The 19,730-nt window shown below is 41.6% G+C and overlaps 1 protein-coding gene across 2 annotated transcripts in view; it reads right to left on the bottom strand.

Moving 5' to 3' along the window:
* The window catches only part of piezo1 (piezo type mechanosensitive ion channel component 1 (Er blood group)), a 298,079-nt gene that overhangs the window by 202,501 nt on the left and 75,848 nt on the right, over nt 1–19,730 (bottom strand). For both annotated transcript variants that reach the window (XM_080186829.1, XM_080186830.1), the window contains exon 2: nt 18,272–18,367. In XM_080186829.1, the coding sequence (XP_080042955.1) occupies nt 18,272–18,367 (96 nt within the window). The remainder of the gene's footprint in view (nt 1–18,271; nt 18,368–19,730) is intronic.

Genomic DNA, 19,730 nt, shown 5'->3' with positions numbered 1-19,730 from the left:
ACTTCATTGCAGTATTAGCCTATTAGTGATACTAATAAATAAACTTTAAACTTAAAAGTTAACTCAAGAGGGCAAACATACTGAGGATCTGTGCATGTTGGCGTCACTGTACAATGGTCTCTTGACCACCTGAGGACTTTTTTTGCTTTTGAAAGCAATCTCCATAGAAACCAGGCCTCATGTCCGAGAGGAATCTACACAGAAAATCTCACCTTTGTTCTGAGGCAACTAATTCAACAAGCTGCGTGAAAGAAGTTATTGTATTCTCGATAAGTAGATAAATAAATGTGTTGTTGACGTAGATAAAAGGTCCATTCCTTTCCTTTCGTTATTTGAAAAACTGCACTTGTTCTGTGTAGCTTCACTCATTTCAATTGCACACAAACACTAAAGGTCCAACTTCCATTGAACATAGTCATTGCATGTTGTATACCCATGCATAAACCACATAGAAAACATCAAACACATTAACATTAAAGGAAAACCTGGGAATGTAAATAACCAAACATTCATCTCCCATTCAAAAAGGTTTCTCTGACCAATTGTCCTTCTTCTCTCTAAACTGTGAATAATTTAGAAAATAAAAAACATTTTAAACTTCAAAAAGTTATTGAACAATTGATGCTTCATAATAAGACATAATAAAAGACAATCTAAAACATAGACTTTTCCCAAAAAAGACACGCAGAGACCAGGGCACATGCTATACAGAGTTACTGCTAATGCAGGTACATGCAACATCCATACATGAATTGTACTTACAGCAGGAAACCAGTGCCTATCAGGATCGGCTGTATTGAGTGTCCAAGACTCCACATAGGCAGCCAATACCTCTTAAAGAGGAAACGCACTCTGGCTGCACTGATAATGTAATATTTTTAGGAAGACATGACTGAAGGAAATGTTTTAACGAGAGCTGTCAAGGGTAAAATGACTGCTCTAATACTTTCTGGCCAAAGCTGCAGCAATCACAGCCTCATTTACTACAACACTGCACTCCACATCTACTCTGCAATCATTGCACCACACTAATTAAACATCCTTCACATCAGGGTCACACACTCACCACTGCACAACCTTCACTCACATCTGGCATACGTGCGCACACACACACGCACACAAAGACACACACAAAATATTCAATCATGACAATTACATTTTTCAAAGTCCTCATAAGGTTCTCACTAGTACACTTCCCTTTACCTTGCTTGTCACTCATACCAGACATAACAAGCTATCACCAGAGGAGGAAGAGCCCTCTGTCAGCTGGAAGAAGGGGCTTTGATTAGAATGGAAGGGGCAGAGTGCAGTTACAGGTGACACTGGACAGAGATACATGCAGGATCCCTTCAATCCTCTCTGACACTCAGAGTTCTCCTCTGCTAACACACCCTGTTTAACAAACTGCAGATGTTTTAACATTTTTCTCTCCACTTTCCCTCACATTGCAAATGTATCCTTGCCCCTTTCTTTAATTTCAGCTACTGAGAATGTTGGTAACAGCTCCCAAATGGAGAAAGAGGGGCAGAGTGTCCCTGAAGGTGCATCCTCTCTGAATGTGACTGTGGTAAGCACCACATCAGTTATGGAGAAAAATTGGATTTGGGTGTTGTGATTTGTCTGGCACAAGTGTGCAGGAGCTGGAATGGTTCATGTTCCATTCCTGAGAAGATCGTAATAGATCTGCATACAGGACACAGAGGTTGATTCTGAGGAGCCAGGTTGCCAAAAAACAATTATCATTGAATCCTACAGTCCAGAAAGAGGCCATTTAGCCTATCGGGTCCACACCAGCCACAATTTCACCCAGGCCCGATCCCCACAACCCCATGCACTTACCCTAGCTAGACTCCCTGACACTAAGCAGCAATTTAGTAAAGCCAATCCACCTAACCTGCACATCTTAGGAGTGTGGAAGGAAACCCACACAGACATGGGGAGAATGTACAAACTCCACACAGACAGTGACCCAAGCTGGGAATCAAATTTGGCCCTGGCACTGTGAGGCATCAGTGCTAACCATTGTGCCACTGTGTCACCCGATTCATGGACATACACTGGGAAATGCTTGGTGCATTAGATAGCCCAGCACAGGGAGATGACAGACAATGTCACAGAAATGCAAATTGTGAAGCAAATACAAAATTATGCAGTTGAATCAATCCTGTTTACAGGATAATCCAAAGTCAAATCTCAACTCTCTCCCAACCTCTGTCAGCAGCCTCTCGTTTCTTCATTTAACTCACTTATCAATCCATCATCACTTCCTTACATGTTGGATTGGGCGGGCACAGTAAGAACAGGTTTACTTGGAATCACGAGCTTTCAGAGCGCTGCTCCTTCATCAGGTGAGTGGAGGTTGGTGCGAGTCTTTACAGGTATATTCCTGTAAAGACTTGATTACCTATAAAGACTCACATTCCAACCATTCTTCACATTCTAATCTGTAATTATCTTGCAATTGTGTCCTTGCCTATATATGCCATTCGTGAAGCTACCTCCACATACCCCTGATGAAGAAGCAGTGCTCTGAAAGCTTGTGATTCCAAATAAACTACTTCCTTACATGGTATCTCTAGAAAGTGCTTCAATAAATTTGAACATTGCTGCTTCTCAATCTATGTCGATTATTCTTTGCATTTTTATTCACCTCAAATCAGCAGTAATGGCATCCAATAAAATGTTATCACTGAACACCTAAGTCATTGGAATTTTGGAAAACTATTAAGAGAGTGAAGTGTGGATGATTCCAGAGGCATTTTCCAAATCATTTTGCAGATAGGACAAATCAATAGGCTAAAAAAAACACACTACTGGATTAATCAAATAAGTAAGTTCTTCAGGAACTTCTGCTGTAGAGCGCATACCTATGTGTGTAATATAATGATCATTAATAAATAATTACCCTGGGGTATAAACATTTGTGAGCACAATTACACCTGTTCTGCCTTGGGCACATTTCAGATGTCAATAGGGACTGAAAGTGGGCAGATGTCAAGTTGGCAAAGTCAGTACAAAGTGAATGGAAACATAATTCTTCTGACAAATATCACGTATTGGAATTCAGTGCAGATTTGCTGAGATTGGAGACTCCTCGTTAAGATCTCTCTAATGGTACCAAAATAGCTTTGGGATCGTGTTTACCCAGTTCCTGCAAATAAAGCTCAACAGCACAGAAATAATAAGCTGCGACGGGAGTGGGTGGAAATGCTCAGAATGGCGTGGCAACGTTGAAACTGAGGTAAAACAAGTGGGTGTCTTACAGCAGTCAAGAAAGGCTGGTTAGTTTAAATTCTTGTATTTACTCAATTGCTTCCTTCATTACAGATTTCAATGCTTTTCTGGTTATGGAGAGTAACTGAAAAGACTCAATAAACCCACGTGATCTTTATTGGCTGTAATTGAACGATTGGCATAGAAACTGCTTGCATTTGCTTGGTACTATCTCCACTTTTCGCACATTTCACCCTGGACGATCCATATTTGTCTGACAGTTCAGGCCACCCATGTTTAACATTTACAATGGGTTTCTCTGTTTGCAAACCTGTTCTGCGTTTTAAAGTGACCTCATGACATAATCTGTAATGTCTCCTTGGAACAGCAGGAGTAAAAATGTGTTACAAAGTCTCATAGAAACACAGAAATTGAAACATTCGCTCCTGTGAAGAAAACATCATATCCTCCCTGCACCAAGCTACAGTTTTCCATATTACAACAAAGAGAATAATCTATGGGAAATCATCACAGTGGCACAGTGGTGAGCACTGCTGCCTCACAGCGCCAGGGACCCGGGTTCAATCCCGGACTCGGGTCACTAGCTGTGTGGAGTTTGCACATTCTCCTCATGTCTGCGTGGGTTTCCTCCAGGTGCTCCAGTTTCCTCCCATTGTCCAAAGAAGTGCTGGTTAGGTTGAATTGGTCATGCTAAATTGCCTCTTAGTGTCAGGGGGATCAGCAGGGTAAATATGTGGGATTACAGGGATAGGAGCTGGGTAAGATTGTTGTTGGTGAAGACTCGATGGGCTGAATGGCCTCCTTCCGCATTGTAGGTATGCTATGATTCTATTCTATGATCATCAGTTGTTTAAAACATTGGAACCTCTAGTAAAGGTTCCAATATTAGTACTTGCAGTTTAAAGTTTAGTTATCAGTGTCACGAGTAGGCTTACATTAACATTGCAATGAAGGTACTGTGAAAATCCCCTGGTCGCCACACTCCGGCGTCTGTTCGGATACACTGAGGGAGAATTTAGCATGGCCAATGCACATAACCAGCTCATCTTTCAGACTGTGGTTGGGAACTGGAGCACCCAGAGGAAACCCACACAGACACAGGGCGAATCTGCAGATTTCACACAGACAATAACCTAATGATTCTGGCACTGTGAGACAGCAGCGCTAAGCACTGTGCCACCAAGTAACCCAAGTGGAAAACGCAACAGAATGGAGACTTTTCAGAACACATTTTTGCCCTTTGCAACAGCTACTCTGGAATGGAGGGCCTTTAGTTCGTGAAAGCTTCCAGAATGTACCAATGCCCCAGTGACTAATCCTCATTGTCTTTTGACTTAAAGGTGTTCAAATTTCCAACTTGAACAAGTAGCTTTATAAAGAATGAGAAATATTGTTTTTGTTTCAATCTTCCTTTCTTAAGGAAATAAGATATTCTTCACCAGCTAATTAGCTAGAATGCAGCAATCCACGCAGCTATAACCAACCATCTGTAAAGCTTGCCATTTGTGTTTATAATTTCCACAATTTAACACGCTCAAAATCTTTCCAAACAGGCTTCCAGACATTCTGTACAGTTCATACCCCGAGCCACAAAACCCTTGGAGCTTCTCAATGTTTGTAACCCGTGGAGTTCTGACATGAGACTTACTCAGGCAGTTTCTTTGATCATAATAATAGTCACATGCTCTTTTCAGGCACCCAGGGGTTGTATAACATTTGACAACAGCAGTAAAATATCTGTGCCAAACACGATGCTTTTTAAAATTTACAATAGAAAAATTCTTTAGTCCAAAATTTGAGCATCTAATTAATTGGGACTACATGGTATCTGGATTGCTCAAGTTCATAGAATCATAGAACCCTACAGTGCAGAAAGAGGCCCTTCAAGTCTGCACCGAACACAACCCCACCCAGGCCCTACCCCCAAATCACACCCATTAATCCCTCTAACCAATGCATCCCTGGACACTAAGGGGCAATTTCTTAACATGGCCAATCAACCTAACCTGCACATCTTTGGACTGTGGGAGGAAACCGGAGAAAACCCACGCCGACACGAGGAGAATGTGCAAACTCCACACAGACAGTGACCTGAGCCAGGAATCGAACCCAGGACCTTGGAGCTGTGAATCAGCAGTGCTAACCACTGTGCTACCGTCCTGCCCAAGTTGGGTAAGGCCAGCCACCCTTCCCCTTTCCGAGTAGTCTTCCTGCGTAGAAAGGCATGTGCAGAGAACCTCAACAGGACCACAGCTGGACAAGGATCCATTCAGGCAGTGGCTCTTAAAAGGGGGTTGCTTGCCCTTGGTTAATCTTTGGCACAAATAAAAATATTTTCACCAAAAGGAAAATGCAGTGAAAATGGTCTTTTTTTTTAAGCATGATAATGATTTGGAGATCGTGCCGTAAAAGCTTTCTTCAGAGAAAGGCCACCAGGCTATTAAAACTGAGGTGCAACATGCGTAAACTAAAGCAGCTTACTAAGTAAAGGTGTTCATTTAGAGGTTTTAGTGTCTGAATGCAAAGAGAGCTTTTCAGGCATCGCACAGAAGCCAATTAACCGTACCCACCTTCCTGTACAGTTTTATTGGGGATGGCACACGAGTCAGAATGAACTGCACTGTTCTTGGAGCAACCCTTTCCTTTTTTAAAGCATGCTTTCTTACTGGTGAAAAGATACGTTTTTAGTGGCTGGGAATAAATACTGGCATTGTCACACCCGTTGGGTCCACTCATTCGTTTGAAGGGACAAGAGGACAGCACTGGTATGAGCTTTAAAATGGTTTTCTTTTATTGAGAAGGACTGAAAGAATTAACATGACATTAGCAAAAAAAGCGAACTTGGAGACTGGCTTCTCGGCCAGGCCTGCTACAAATAAGACATGTACTGAAATGAACGGAATCAAAGAACTGAACTGAACATACACTCTAAAATAAAAATATATTTCAACCCTTATCTCATTATTGGAAGTGTTTTTCGCATGCTGTCTCTGTCTACATATACAATCCTCACAGTTGCTGTTATGGGAAACTGTTGTTTGCCTGCATCGTGTACCATTCAGGAATGAAATCAATTTTTAGCTAACCCATCATGCCTTCTGATTTGACATGTAGTCAAGTTAGCTACAACTGTTCAGCTTAGCACAGTTAGTTAACCCCTACAGTCTAGCATTTAAATGTAATTGTGCATTGGCAGAAATATCTCAAAATGAAGTATTTGCATAGACTGAACAAACAAGGTTACACATACACAGGATCCCTCACACCTAAAAGCAGAATGGTGTGCCCTGTCAAAGAAATCAAAACATACACCGTTTACAGTGCATCCACAAAGGCACCAATAGAGGTTTTCTAAGTGATTGGTTAACTAGTCCAGGACTGCGCATCTCACACTATGCCTGATAAGGAACAACGGCAGTTAAAGGAACAGGAATAAGCTGTTCAGGCTTCTGCTTGGGCTGTAGCTCTGTTGTACAGAGCTGGGATTAGAAGCTGCCTACAGACAAGCAAAGTAAGGAAGATTTCAACGGCTGGATTGTCACCTGGACTGAACTAGCTGAGCTAACAATGGGGACCTAGTGATTCCCGACACAAGTTAAGAGGTCGCATGGCACCAGGTGAAGTTGAAAGCTTGTGATTTCAAATCAACCCGTGTCGTCCTGTAACCTCTCATCCTGTCCACACCAGTCCAACACCGGCATCTCCATAGCATGGCCACACAAGTTAAGAAGAAGGGGAAAATAAAACAGGTAAGGCTTCCATCTCTGACCATTACTCATCAACCATTCCAGGCTTATAGACTGGACCAGCTACGTCTGGCACTGCTTCCTGCTTCCATTCAGAAATATAACTTGTTAACACTCACGGTCTAGACTCACATTGAATTGAACTCTTATATCATTTAGACAAGGAGCCAGAGGTCAGTTGGTCTCCATGGTTTCATACTCTGACAGAAAGTAAATGCTTTCAGGAGGAGAGAACATTGGCTGGAAAAGATGAGAGGAGTGGAGGAAATAAATTCAAAAGAAACCTGAGAATGTTATTCTATAAATAAAATATAACTTTATTATCAGCGCCAGTGAAGAGAATATAGTATTTAATCCATCAAACACCATGTATCCTATCTCAATTCTTTTCCATTCTCTTAATGAATGATCCGGCTTATGCTGGGGTTAGAATTCTGAGAAGTTTGGGCCGAAATTTTAACTGGTTTGAGCAATTGAGCAGACAGTGCATGAAAGTACACAGTGCACACCCTGACACAATGGTGCAATAATCCACTTGGTGGACAGCGGGGAGTCAGCAGTCTGCCCACCAACAATTAAATGGGTAATTAAACCCAACAAGGAGTCAAATTAAATCAATCTGAAGTGGTCCGCCCACTTTGATTGTTGGCAGTTGGGTCAATCGGCTTGGCAACCATTACACTTTCACTTCAACCTCAATCCAGAAGCAGTGAAATATCTGGGATGCAATTGGATAAACAATGTCTGGGGACTGAATGCTGCAGTCAGGTGTTTGACTGCATAGACAGTGTTTGCTGCATTTGGTTCATCTCTAGTAATTTGTCAAGGCCTGCAGGTCCCTGAGACAGCACCTCAGCTACTGTCCCGCTTGAGCAAGTCCAACAGACATGTCAGCCTCCTGTTTCTCAGTGCCTGCCCTCTTCTCACCCTCCCCAGCAGTGTCTGTCTTCTTCCCAGATGGTGGTATTTCCAGGTATTTGCTGTTCTTGTCCTTCCAGAAGACAGCGGATCGTGGGTTCGGAAGTCTCTGCCTAAGGAACCTTGGTGAGTTTCTGCAGTGCATCTTGTAGATGGCACACACGGTTACTACTGTTTGTTGGTGGTGGAGGGACTGAATGTTTGTGGAATCAAGTGGGCTCCTGGATGATGTAGAGCTTCTTGAGTGTTGTTGGAGCAGAACTCATCCAGGCAAATGGAGAGTATTCCATCACACTCCTGGCTTGCACCTTGCAGAGTCAGGAGGTGAGCTATTCACTGCACCATTCCTAACTTTAACTGCTCTTAACCTCCAGGATGTTGATAGTGGAAGATTCAGATATGGTAATGCCATTTGAAAGTAAAGTGGTGATGGTTAGATTATGAAAGGCATTGACAGAGTGGATAGTCAGAAGCTTTTTCCCAGGGTGGAAGAGTCAATTATTAGGGGGCATAGGTTTAAGTTGTGAGGGGCAAGGTTTAAAGGAGGTGTACGAGGCAAGCTTTTTTTTTTACACAAAGGGTGTTGGGTACCTGGAACTCACTGCCAGGGGAGGTAGTGGAAGCAGATATGATAGTGACTTTTAAGAGGCCTCTGGACAAAGACATGGATAGGATGGGATGGAGGGATATGGTCCCCGGAAAGGTAGGGGGTTTTAGTTCAGATGGGCAGCATGGTCAGTGCAGGCTTGGAGGGCTGAAGGGCCTTTTCCTGTGCTGTAAATTCTCCTTGTTCTTTGAATATGGTGGCCAGACTGGTCTCTGTAGAGGCTGACATGATCATTCGTGATGATTCTTGATTGGTGGACTCTCGAGCAGGAAATCTGGTCTGACGGTGCTCTGATAAAAGCAAACTCCATCCATTATCTGGTTAACAGCCTCAAATTGTTTTTTTCTCAAACTTGCAGGCTGGTTTCCTGACTGTTGTGCACCAACTTTTTTCTGGCAGCTTCCTGTTCCAATACCTATTGGTCAGTCACCCAGACAGAACTGTCTTTTCAGCTGCTCTTTGAGGAATCTTGCGTACTGGAGTGCAGTTCACTATAAAGCACTGCATTGGGCATTCAGAATCCTACATACATGAGGCATATCCTGCCCAGTGAGTATGGCCTAGGAGAATGGATTCAATGCTGGACAGATTGACTTTTGAGAATTTCATAGTTCATCACGTAGGCGTGCCATCAGATGTTCACAATGGATCAAAGACAACTTTGATGGAAGTACTCCAGCAGTTGTGTTCACTTCCTGTACAGAATATATGACTGTAACACATACAAGAGGCACTTTGAAAGGTGGCCAAAGAAACTGTTGATCCTGGACAGTTGACTGTCTAGATGCTTGTTGACGCTGGCATCAAATAAAATAATGCTACTTAAGACAGATTAGCCATTCTACTGCATTGAGGTTGCTGCTGTCAATATTCCCCTGTATTGGATTATAATTTCCTTGGCACTCTGTCTGGTGCAGCACTTCTGTTTCCTTTAGGTTAATGCTAATGCTATCTCAGGGAAACAGTTTACAGGGAACTGCATTGCATCCCTGTGTGTGTACCAGAAGGGAGCACCAGCAGCTAACAGAAGCTCCATGCCGTACGGTAAGTAAAGCATTGTGAAAGTCCTGTGTCGTATATTTTTTTAAAAAAATATTTACATCATGCCTCATTTTGTTTTGTAACTCTTTAAGCCAAATATGCAAACTGAGTTTAAAAAGTAAGAGAAAACTGGGGAACCCACTGGATGAATAGGAAAGTGGAACATGATTTGTCTTTTGGCCCTGAAGAATTCAGCTGTCTGAATGTTTTATCCTTGAGCCTCCTTCAGAGTTTGATCCCAACAATGGTGTACTTTACAAAACTGACCTAGCTCATTGAAACATGTGTAGGAGTTAATAATTGTGCCTTCAATCCCTGAAATCTTCCACCACCAAGTGAGCATTAACTACACTGAATTTCAAAAAATGAAATTCATAAACCACTTGTTTCATACGTCCTAAGCCTCTAATAAAATTTAAGTTCCGTTTTATTTTAAATAAATACAAAGTAAAAAAATGGAATATTTGAGCCCAAAGCAATATTTTACAGCATTGTTAAAAAAAAAGTTACTGCTTAACTTTAAAGTTGTAAAAAAAAATCCGTGTTAAAGAGCAAGGGGATATAATAGTGTCATTCAAGATGTTTATTCGATTTACATTGTTATTCACAATTGTTTTGTGTTATTAGATTGAACCACTGAGAAGGGTCATAGCACAATGGGATGAAGTTTATTTATTATTTAGCGTGTCTTTCGGACTGTGGGGGGAAAACGGAGCATCCAGAGAAAATCCACGCAGACATAGGGAGAATGTGCAGACTCAGCACATAAGGGAATCAAGCCTGGGTCTCTGAAGCAGTGAGACAGCGTGCTAACCACAGTGCCACCCAAAAAAGTTCCACCCAAAATTAAAAATCATTTTAAAAAATGCACTTCAAGGGCATTTACCATTTTCAAAGTTCTGAATCTGGGCACAAGTCAGATCCGACTTGCAAATCTGCTTTCAGGCACCCTGATACACACAGCCTGAAAAAGAATTGCGAATGTGTATCGTGCTGTGGGCGGGGCTTATTGCACCCGAAACACTGCAGCTCTGATCTGAGCTTTGAACTGCACGTGCGCACTGAAAAAATTTGAAAAAATGCGCCTTGAAACATCACTCCCGGGCTGCAAAAAGCGGATAAAATGGCCCGGGAATGAAAAGTGGGAGCAATGGTCCCCACAGACATCACCCCACTCTCACAACATAACTGTCCCCCTCATCCATCCACCCACACCACTACCCAAATCGACCATGACCCTCTGCAACGCTCTCTCCCCACTGGTCGCCCACAGAGTGACAGCAGTGCCCCCTTCCCCCCCAAACCCCCTACCAGAGAACGATCGGGCCTCCCCCTCCCCCATCAGGGAACAATAGGGCCTCCTTCCTCCCCCCCCCCATCAGAGTGTGATCTGGCCCTTCCTCTTCGCTCCCCTCCATGAGAGAATGATCTGACCCACCTCCCTTCCCCCCACCATCAATCTGAGTCAGAGAGCCTTTGGAAGCTCTGAACTTACCTCTTCAGAAGCTGGAGTGCCCGACACAGGCCTTTGCCGAGCAGGTCTGTTTTGCACCGAATCTGGATGGGTGAACACAATCGTAAAGGGGAAGTGCAAGTAAAGTTGGGCAGAAAGCTCATTAATTCAATTTAAATGCATGCAAATACATTTAAATCACCATTGTGCCAATTTCGGTCATGGTTCGGATCACACCCATTTTCGGGCCTTGATAAAGTGGGCATCCGCATGGACATGGGTGCGGATCAAGCTAATCGCCTCACGCCTGACTTTAGCAAGTTTTTGCACCCGAAAATGGGCGTGAGGCAATGGTAAAATCGGGCCTCAAATCTTAATGCTTTTGAGATATAGATCCTTTGAACCAGAAACCTGCCACAGCAGGAAAAGCTTGAACACAAAGGGGGATTTGCCCAGGCTGTTCTAATAACTCCCACATCTGGGGAGTTTAGATTCTTGCTCCATGTCACAAATTCAAGTCTTTCCTTACATACTTTCTTCAGTTCAGCAATGGCAGTCAACTCCATAATTGGAGCTCCATGCTTTATACGTCAGAGAAAATTCACGCTAACCAGTATCTCAATATGAGATGGCCTAATCCAGTAGCAATCACTCCCAAGCCATTTGAAGATGCACTGGAGAAACATCTGGTAAGGTAAGGCCAGCTACAAATCGCTACATTATTTTATTTTGCAGAAAGTGAACCACGCAGAGGTCTGATTGAAATGATTTAATTCAAATCAGTTCATCTTGTCTTCATGCAAGAACACAGAATAACTTCTCCAAATGAGACGGCCATCTGGTTTGATTTTAATATTAAACCAATCCTCCTGCAACAAATGTCTGTCATAGCAGCTGTCTGTTTTAGAATCGAATCAATCTGACAGCCTTTGTTGCATGCCAACGGTCAGCCAATCTTTGTTTTCTCTCCTCCATTTTCACAGTTGGATAATCCCTGCCAAGCCCAGACACTTCCCAACATTCCTGGTGCCATCTCACCAATCCTGTGGGGCCTCTCCCTCTCACCCACTATAAGTTCAGCAGAATCCCCAACGAATTTGTGTTAATAATGTTTTTATAGTTTTCCGTGGCAACCAGGTTACATGGATTTGTCCCTGGTAGATTTCATCATGTTACATCCCTCTCTCCAAGCTGTGCCATTTAATCTTGAATTAAAGGAGACAGTTTAAAATACAACCATTTTGTAAAATCCAGTGATAATAACACTCTTCATTTAATGAATTTCTCTTTGAATTCCCTGTGCATCTGATAGCACCTAAACATCCCCAGGCAGATCATACCTTCAGGAAGTAAACTGTATAAATATTGCATTACATTAACAAGATCTCTTCTAGTTTTTCTGTATTTCTGTACTAGATGGGAAGAGAAAAGGGAAATGTGATGGGCGATAAGAGAATGAGAATAAACAGGCAGCTAATATAAAAAGGAATGCAAATGTTTTCTCCAAGTATATGGACACAGGGAGGGGCAATGTAAGGCCAAAACAGAAATCTATGTGTTGGAGCACAGAGAATGATTGAGGTACAAAAGCATTTGCTTTACCCAGGAAGAAGATAGTGCCAAAGGTACAGTGTAGATGGGAGTATTATAGATACTGGATGGGCAAAGATTGAGCAAAAGTTGTTCTGGAAAAGTTGACTGTACTTAGAGCAGATAAGTCACCAGGTCTAGATGGGATACTGCGAAAGGTAGAGGTGGAAATTACAAAGATGTTGGTCATAACCTCTTATTCCTCCTGCAATAAGGATGATACCTGAGGATGCCACACTATTGAAAGGAAGTGAACATATTGGGGAGAGTGCAGAAGAGGTTTATAAGAGCGGTATTTATGAAGATAGATTGGAGAGGTTGGGACTGATCTCCTTGGAGAGAAGGTGGTTAAGAGCAGATTTGATAGTGATGTTCAAAATCAATGCAGGGGCAGTAGAAGTAGATAGGGAGAAACTGTTCCCACTTGTAAAAGGATCATGAATGAGAGAGCACAGGTTTAAAGTTATTTAGAAAAGAAGTTTATGTGATGTGAGAATGTTCTTTTCACATTGTTAGTGGTTTGGGTCTGGAATGCACCATTTGGAAGTGTGGTGGAGAGAGGCTCAATTGGGGCATTCAAGAGGGGATTCGGTGATTAGTTGAATATAAGCAATTTGCAAGGGTATGGGAAAAAGCAGGAGAATGGCACAAAGTCATAATGCTCATCTGGAGAGCAGGTGCAGATACGATGGGCTGAATGACCTCCTTTTGCACAGTCACAATTCTGTGGTTCTATGACTGAAGAATGACAAATATCTTACCTTTGTTCAAAAAGTGAGTATAAAGATAAACCCACAACAATGTCAGCTTAACCTTGGGGGTGGGAAACCCATTAGAAATTATAGTTCAGGACAAAATTAACCATCCTTTAAACAAATGTGGATTAACTAAGGGAAGCTCACATAGAATTGTTAAAGCCAAATCATGTTTAACTAATTCGATTGAAATTTTTGATGTAGGAACAGAAGCTGTTGATGTGGTTTATATGAAGTTCCAAAAAGTGTTTGATAAAGTCCCATTCATGAGGTTAGTCAGCAGATATGAAGCCAGGAAGATAAAAGGGCCAGTGACAGCACATGAAACAAAGTGCAGTGGTTCTCTCAGACTGGAGGAAGATATACAATGGGTTTCCCAGGGGTCATTACGAGGACCACTGCTGATATGCATTAATGATTTTGCTTTAGTGTAAGATGCTAAATTTCCAAATTTATAGATGATACAAAGCTTGGAAGTATGGTGAACAGTGAGGAGCACAGGTGATAGAGGGCCTCGACAGGCTGGTACTATGGGCAGAAATATAGCAGATTAAATTTGATGCAGAGATTTGCGAAGCAATACATTCTGGGGGGAAGGGGAGAGGCAACATTAAAAAAAGGCAAAATTCTAAAGTGGTTCAGGAACCGAGACACCTCAGAATTTGGGTGCACAAATTGTTAAAGGTGGCAAAATAAGTTTAGAAAATGGTCAGAGAATAGAGGATCTTGGGCTTCATAAATCGAGGCAGAAAGTGCCAAGCAAGGAGGTTACTGATGAACCTATACAAAACACCTTTTCAGTCACAACTGGAGTATTTTGTCCAACTCTGGGCACTGCACTTTAGGAAAGAGGGTGCAGAAGAATACTGCTGGAATTGTTGCAGGGATGAGGGACATCAGTTATGTGGATAGATTGGAGATGTTGCTGTTGTTCTGCTTTGAGCAGAGAAGATTTAATTGACGTGTCCAAAATCATAAAGGATGCAGGAGGAGAGAAACTGTTCTCATTAGTGGAAAGATCAAGAACCAGAGGATCTAGATTTATGATAATTGGCCGAAGGTGATATAAGGAAAGTTTTTTTGCAGCGAGTGGTTATGATCCAAATGCATCGCCAGGAAGGGTAGTGGATGCAGGTTGTGTTGAAGCTTTCAAAAGTAAATTAGATAAGAGCCTAAAGCAAATGGATAGCTACAGGGAAAGGGCAGAGAGAGTCTAGCTGGACTGCTATTGCAAAGAGCTGTCATGGACTTGATGGGCTGAATGGCTTCCTTATGTGATGTAACGTAGTATTCAAAGTGATGTTTCTCACATTAACATCACATTCAAATTATTGTGTTCAACACATTGTCAATCTTCACAGAGACAATGGACGCTAATGATTAACTGCTTCTTTGACACTACCTAACTTTGAATTGGCTTCAATGGAGAGGACAATCAGGTGTGAAACGGCAGCCAACCTGCTATTGTCAGCTTTGCTACAAATGTGAAAATTAGTCCAAATGATAACAATATTCAGTCACATGTCATCCTGGCTTAGAAAGGTATCACCGTTCCTTCAATGTCGCTGTGATAAAATCCTGGAAGTTCCTTCCTAACGGCACTGTAGGTGTTCCTAGAATATGTCGACTACAACCATTCTAAATATTAGCTCATCACAACCTTCACAGTAACCGTGAAGCTGCACAAAAATTCAGTCCTCCTACCCATCCAGACTGGCAGGCTGCTTCCATTAGCTAGCCTTTAACCTCCCGGTCATTTTGAAAGTGATGTTTGAGCCAATTACTTTAGGAAATCCTAACTTTCTTTCTGATGGGCAGGATTTCACAGAACAAATAGATTTATAGCTCAGCACAAATTTCTGTGAAGGTCACACTCACACTAAAAGAGGATAGAGTTCAGAAATATGAAAATTAACATCTGGGGAGGAAGAAAATGGGAGGAAAATGCGACAGAGAATGTGGTGAAGATCCTTTCCTGGACAGCGTAAACACATTGATGTCCTGCGTCAGATCTGAGAGTGCTGAATGCTGAGAGTGAGTGTCAAAGCTGAGAAAGTGTGTGATATGACAGCCCTGAGATGAGAACGTCAGCTCTTGTTTCTGTGGCTGTACTGGAATTTGACAAAGAAGCTCGCAGACAGGTATTGCATTTGGCACTTCAGCACTACCACAATTTTATAATTAAAAAATTGTAAAGCCACGCAGCCTTCTGCAACTCGTTGGCGCCTTGTCAAAACTGTCACTGTGCAACCCGGATGAAAGGGTTTCATCCACAACAATCTTATTCAAGTTGGCTCTGATTCAGAAACCTTGACATGCCATTAAGCAATTATTCATCAAGATTCTCCGCTGCACTAATAAAGCCTCTGACAGCTAATGGATATAATAACTCCAACTGAAATGATGATATACTTTAAAGACTCTAAATAAACCAAATGATACAATAGCCCAGCAATTGCCAATATAAATCACTGGATCTCAAAGGAAACACTGTAACTACACACATTAATCTCAACTCATTCAAGTACTCGCAATAATTTAATGGGTTAAGTGTGATTCAAATAATAGTTACTTAGAAGAGAAAATGATGACTTTAATGTTTACATAGTAACTTTTGTCTACATCCTTTACAACCATTGCAATATTATGTCCAACTCAGATATTAGTTTGCTTCAATGTGCACGCCAATTAGTTAAACTCATAAATTATAAAGAAAACTTTGGCATACTAGGGTCCATTTGAGATATCACTAATTCCACAACCCTGTCATTAGTTATTACTGGGCACTTTAATCCAACTGTGAGTCAATTCAGACTAGCTTGAATCAAAATACTGTCCAAACCTGAATTTTATGGTCTGAAACATAAACAGATTGTGAAAGTTACTACTGGACAGGAAGATCGCAAAAGGGAACCTTGACTCAGAAGACCGTAACTTTTACATTTTCTAGAAAACATGGAAGAACAGAATTACCAATTAGCTCTTAACAACAAAAAAAATTATTAAACATGAAAAGTTTGACCATGATACAATACTTCTTCACTCCTCCCTTATCTTCACAAATACACATGAATTTCAAGAATAACCCTGGCTACATGATAATATCTTATGCTATAATGTTCTCAATAAACGCACGGTCCCTGTAACACAACAGGCTAACTATGGTAAGGCAACACCCTGTTCTGAAACACAGTGACAGATGCCACTCAATCAATTTTCTGTGGATCTCTCCTCAAGTTCCCTTCATATTGTCACATTTCACTCTAAAAAATTTACACTCTAAAAAAACACGTTAAAACCTACTTTCACACAAGGCTTTCCCTCAACTGTTTAGTAAGGATCCAATTCCAGGCTGTCCAACTACTTTTTCAAACAAGGCTTTCTCTCAGCTGTTTTAGCAAGGATCTTCCTCCAGGTTTTCCAACTCTCCTTTCAGTATTCCTTTGTCTTGAATTGCCACATGTATCTAAACTTCTACACAAAAACTCGTGTACTCAGTCCCCAAAAGAATACTATTGTTTTCAAAGACTGAAAATAAGGGCATAAAACCTTATAATTGCTTCCAGTCTCTGGCTGTTCTGCAGCCAATTTCATCCAATCTGCCCTTTCTGAGTCTGCCTTTAACTTTAGTGAACAGTACCCTGTTCTAATTCTAGTTCCTCTTTGTTTCTTGAACTTCAAACTTCCAGGAAGCTTTTCTTCATCCTGTACTTTCCAAAGCTAACTCTCCTTTAGTTCCTCTGGAACTTGCTTTTGTGCCCATCCCTCAATTGTATGGCTTTTCTTCTAGCAAAGCTGTGGAAGATGTTACCTCTCTTACTACAAATCTCCTTCTGGTTAAGTTAAGTTAATAACACAACAAGGTCGCTTCCCCTAAAAGTGGCCCCTAGTTACAAAGCAACATCTCATTCTTTCTCCAAGCTCTTATTTACTTTACTCTTCGTAAATTCTCTCAGCACAATGCAGTCACAGTTTGAACTGAAACCAAACCACCATACATGCAAACACCTTTCTTTAAGATTAATCTACCTACTGGTTTATCCTTCTTTACACAGAAATACAAAATTAAACTCACTTAAAGCTATGTCTTATTTCTAACATCCAACAATACAAGCATACTTTACTGATAACTACCACTCCTTCCTGACAGTAAGGGGGTAGCGGGGAGGGGGTGCAGTGGGTTATGTGGTATTTGAGGTTAGTTGTGCGATTGGTGGGAAATGGCATTTGGCAATGCAGTCACTGACCTTGACATTCTTGGAGCGCTGTGCTCCTGGCATTGACTTCCCTGCCTATGTGCTCCTGCTGCATTGTGAACCCCTGGTCCCCTGTGAATACAGCACAACTCTTGTACATATACTGCACCTTCTTGACCAAGGTCTCCAGCACGGCGTCAAAAACCTTTGGAGTCGGTTCTTTCTTTATGTTGTGTCATGTTTCTGCCTTCACATGTCAGAAAGGTTGTAGGATAACATTCAGCCACTGCACCTTTCCTTTAAGAGGCACAGGTTGGCTTTAATTGTTTCAGGCTAACTTTAACTGCTGCTGGCATCTCATAATTTTGGGGCCCCTGCTGAGGTTGGCAGCCACTCAGCAATGGGCTAGGAGCTGACCGCACATTGCAATCATTTTAATTAGCAGGCAGCACAAAGCTAGCATGTTGCCTGAATCAAAAGCAAAGGGTTGGTTCATCGTGCATTACCATCCCCATGCCCGTTTGCCGAGGCTAAGCTCCCTACCTCATCCCCATCACCCCCCATCCTCTCCCTTTGCTTGTGGTAAATGAGAACTCACCTTTGTCCTTCTCAGTGACAGTCCAGACGTGAGCACATAAGCAATTAAACCTCGATTTAATAAATCACTTAGCTGATGTTGGAGTTTTTATTAATGTTAATGTACGATTAATAAAAGAATTATTTCAGCTTACCTCGTACAGTGCGCTCATTGGGTCCAAAGAAGAGTGGAAGCAGCAACAAATACAACAGGTAGATCAGGGATAAGGCATTGTATCGAAAGAGGCAGGCTGTGAAGAAAAAATGTCAGATCTTAGACAAATATTTTAACATGGTTAAGTTTAAAGCTCATTTATTAGTGTTACAAGTAGGCTTACATTAACATTGCAATGTGAAAATCTCCTAGTCGCCACATTCTGGCAGCTGTTCTGGTACACTGAGGAATAATTTAATGTGGCCAATGCACCTAACCAGCACGCCTTTCGGACTGTGGGAGGAAAGCGTAGCACCCAGAGGAAATCCAGCACACATGGGAAGAATGTGCAGACTCTGCACAGACAGTGACCCAAGCCTCTGACCCTGTGAAGCAGTAATACGAGCCACTGTGCCTTCTGCATGTCTCTCAATATGGCTTTTGCAAATATAATATGTTTCATTACTGTTGGCCCTGAATACAGTAGTCATAATGTTGAATGATTATAAACACTGAAGACAGCAGTTTCATTTCACTGTATTGCTGACCAGTGCTGCTCCCTCCTTCTCTGGCCCACACAGTTAGCATACAAATAAGCATTTACTCAGAGCGTCTATTTTGGTTCCTCTAGAAAGCAATTAATATAATGCACTCAAGACATATGGCTTTCTCGCTTCATTTCCTTCATTAGTCAGCTTGCATCAGGCTTTGATGTCATTTAGTAATTCCACACACAAATTAACCAACCTCAGTAACGATCAAACTGGAAACAAATCCGCCTAGCACAAAACAGTCATGGAGCAACAAGGTTAATTATGCAATGTTGCTGGCTGTCACCATGTTGTTAAAGTTGAACTGTCACATGCATTTTACAAGAACAGTAAGTGAGCTTGTTTGAATTTTGCATTCTGGCCTCCGGTGCAGAGTTCAGAAGCAGCAGCCTGTTGTACTAGATTGTTTTTCTGATTCTATTTATGAAAGGAAGAAAAGGGAAAAAAGTAACTGCACAGAACCTAATCTAAGAAGCTGGAACAATCGGGTAAAATGTTGCTTGCTGATATCAGATTTTTACATCCAGATTTTATGGGAGTTTGTTTTTCCAAAATCAAATTAAAATTTGCAAATAGCTGGACTGGGATTTGAATTCATGCTCTCTGGATTATTTGTTCAGGCATTTGCGTTATTAGTCCCATAACAATCACCGTGGCGCTGTACCAATGTAAAAAAATACAAATCTTCCTTTAAAGCCTTATACATTAAACTTAACCTTTTTAGCTATTTGTTGAAGCCACCAGAAATATTCTACACAGGACCAAGATAGGATGCAGAAGAAAATCAAAGCCCAAAACTTAGAAAACAGCGTTAGTTTACAAACTAATAATAAGTATTTATATATATCCATCAACATTGCAAAATGTTCCAAGGAACTTCGCAGAAACTTTCACAAAATTTGAGAACAA

This window comes from Carcharhinus amblyrhynchos, chromosome 4 (genome assembly GCF_965287045.1).
Source record: "Carcharhinus amblyrhynchos chromosome 4, sCarAmb.v2.hapA, whole genome shotgun sequence".
Lineage (NCBI taxonomy): Eukaryota > Metazoa > Chordata > Chondrichthyes > Carcharhiniformes > Carcharhinidae > Carcharhinus > Carcharhinus amblyrhynchos.
Note: the sequence above shows the minus strand (reverse complement) of the source record. Positions and strands in the feature narration are given on the sequence as shown.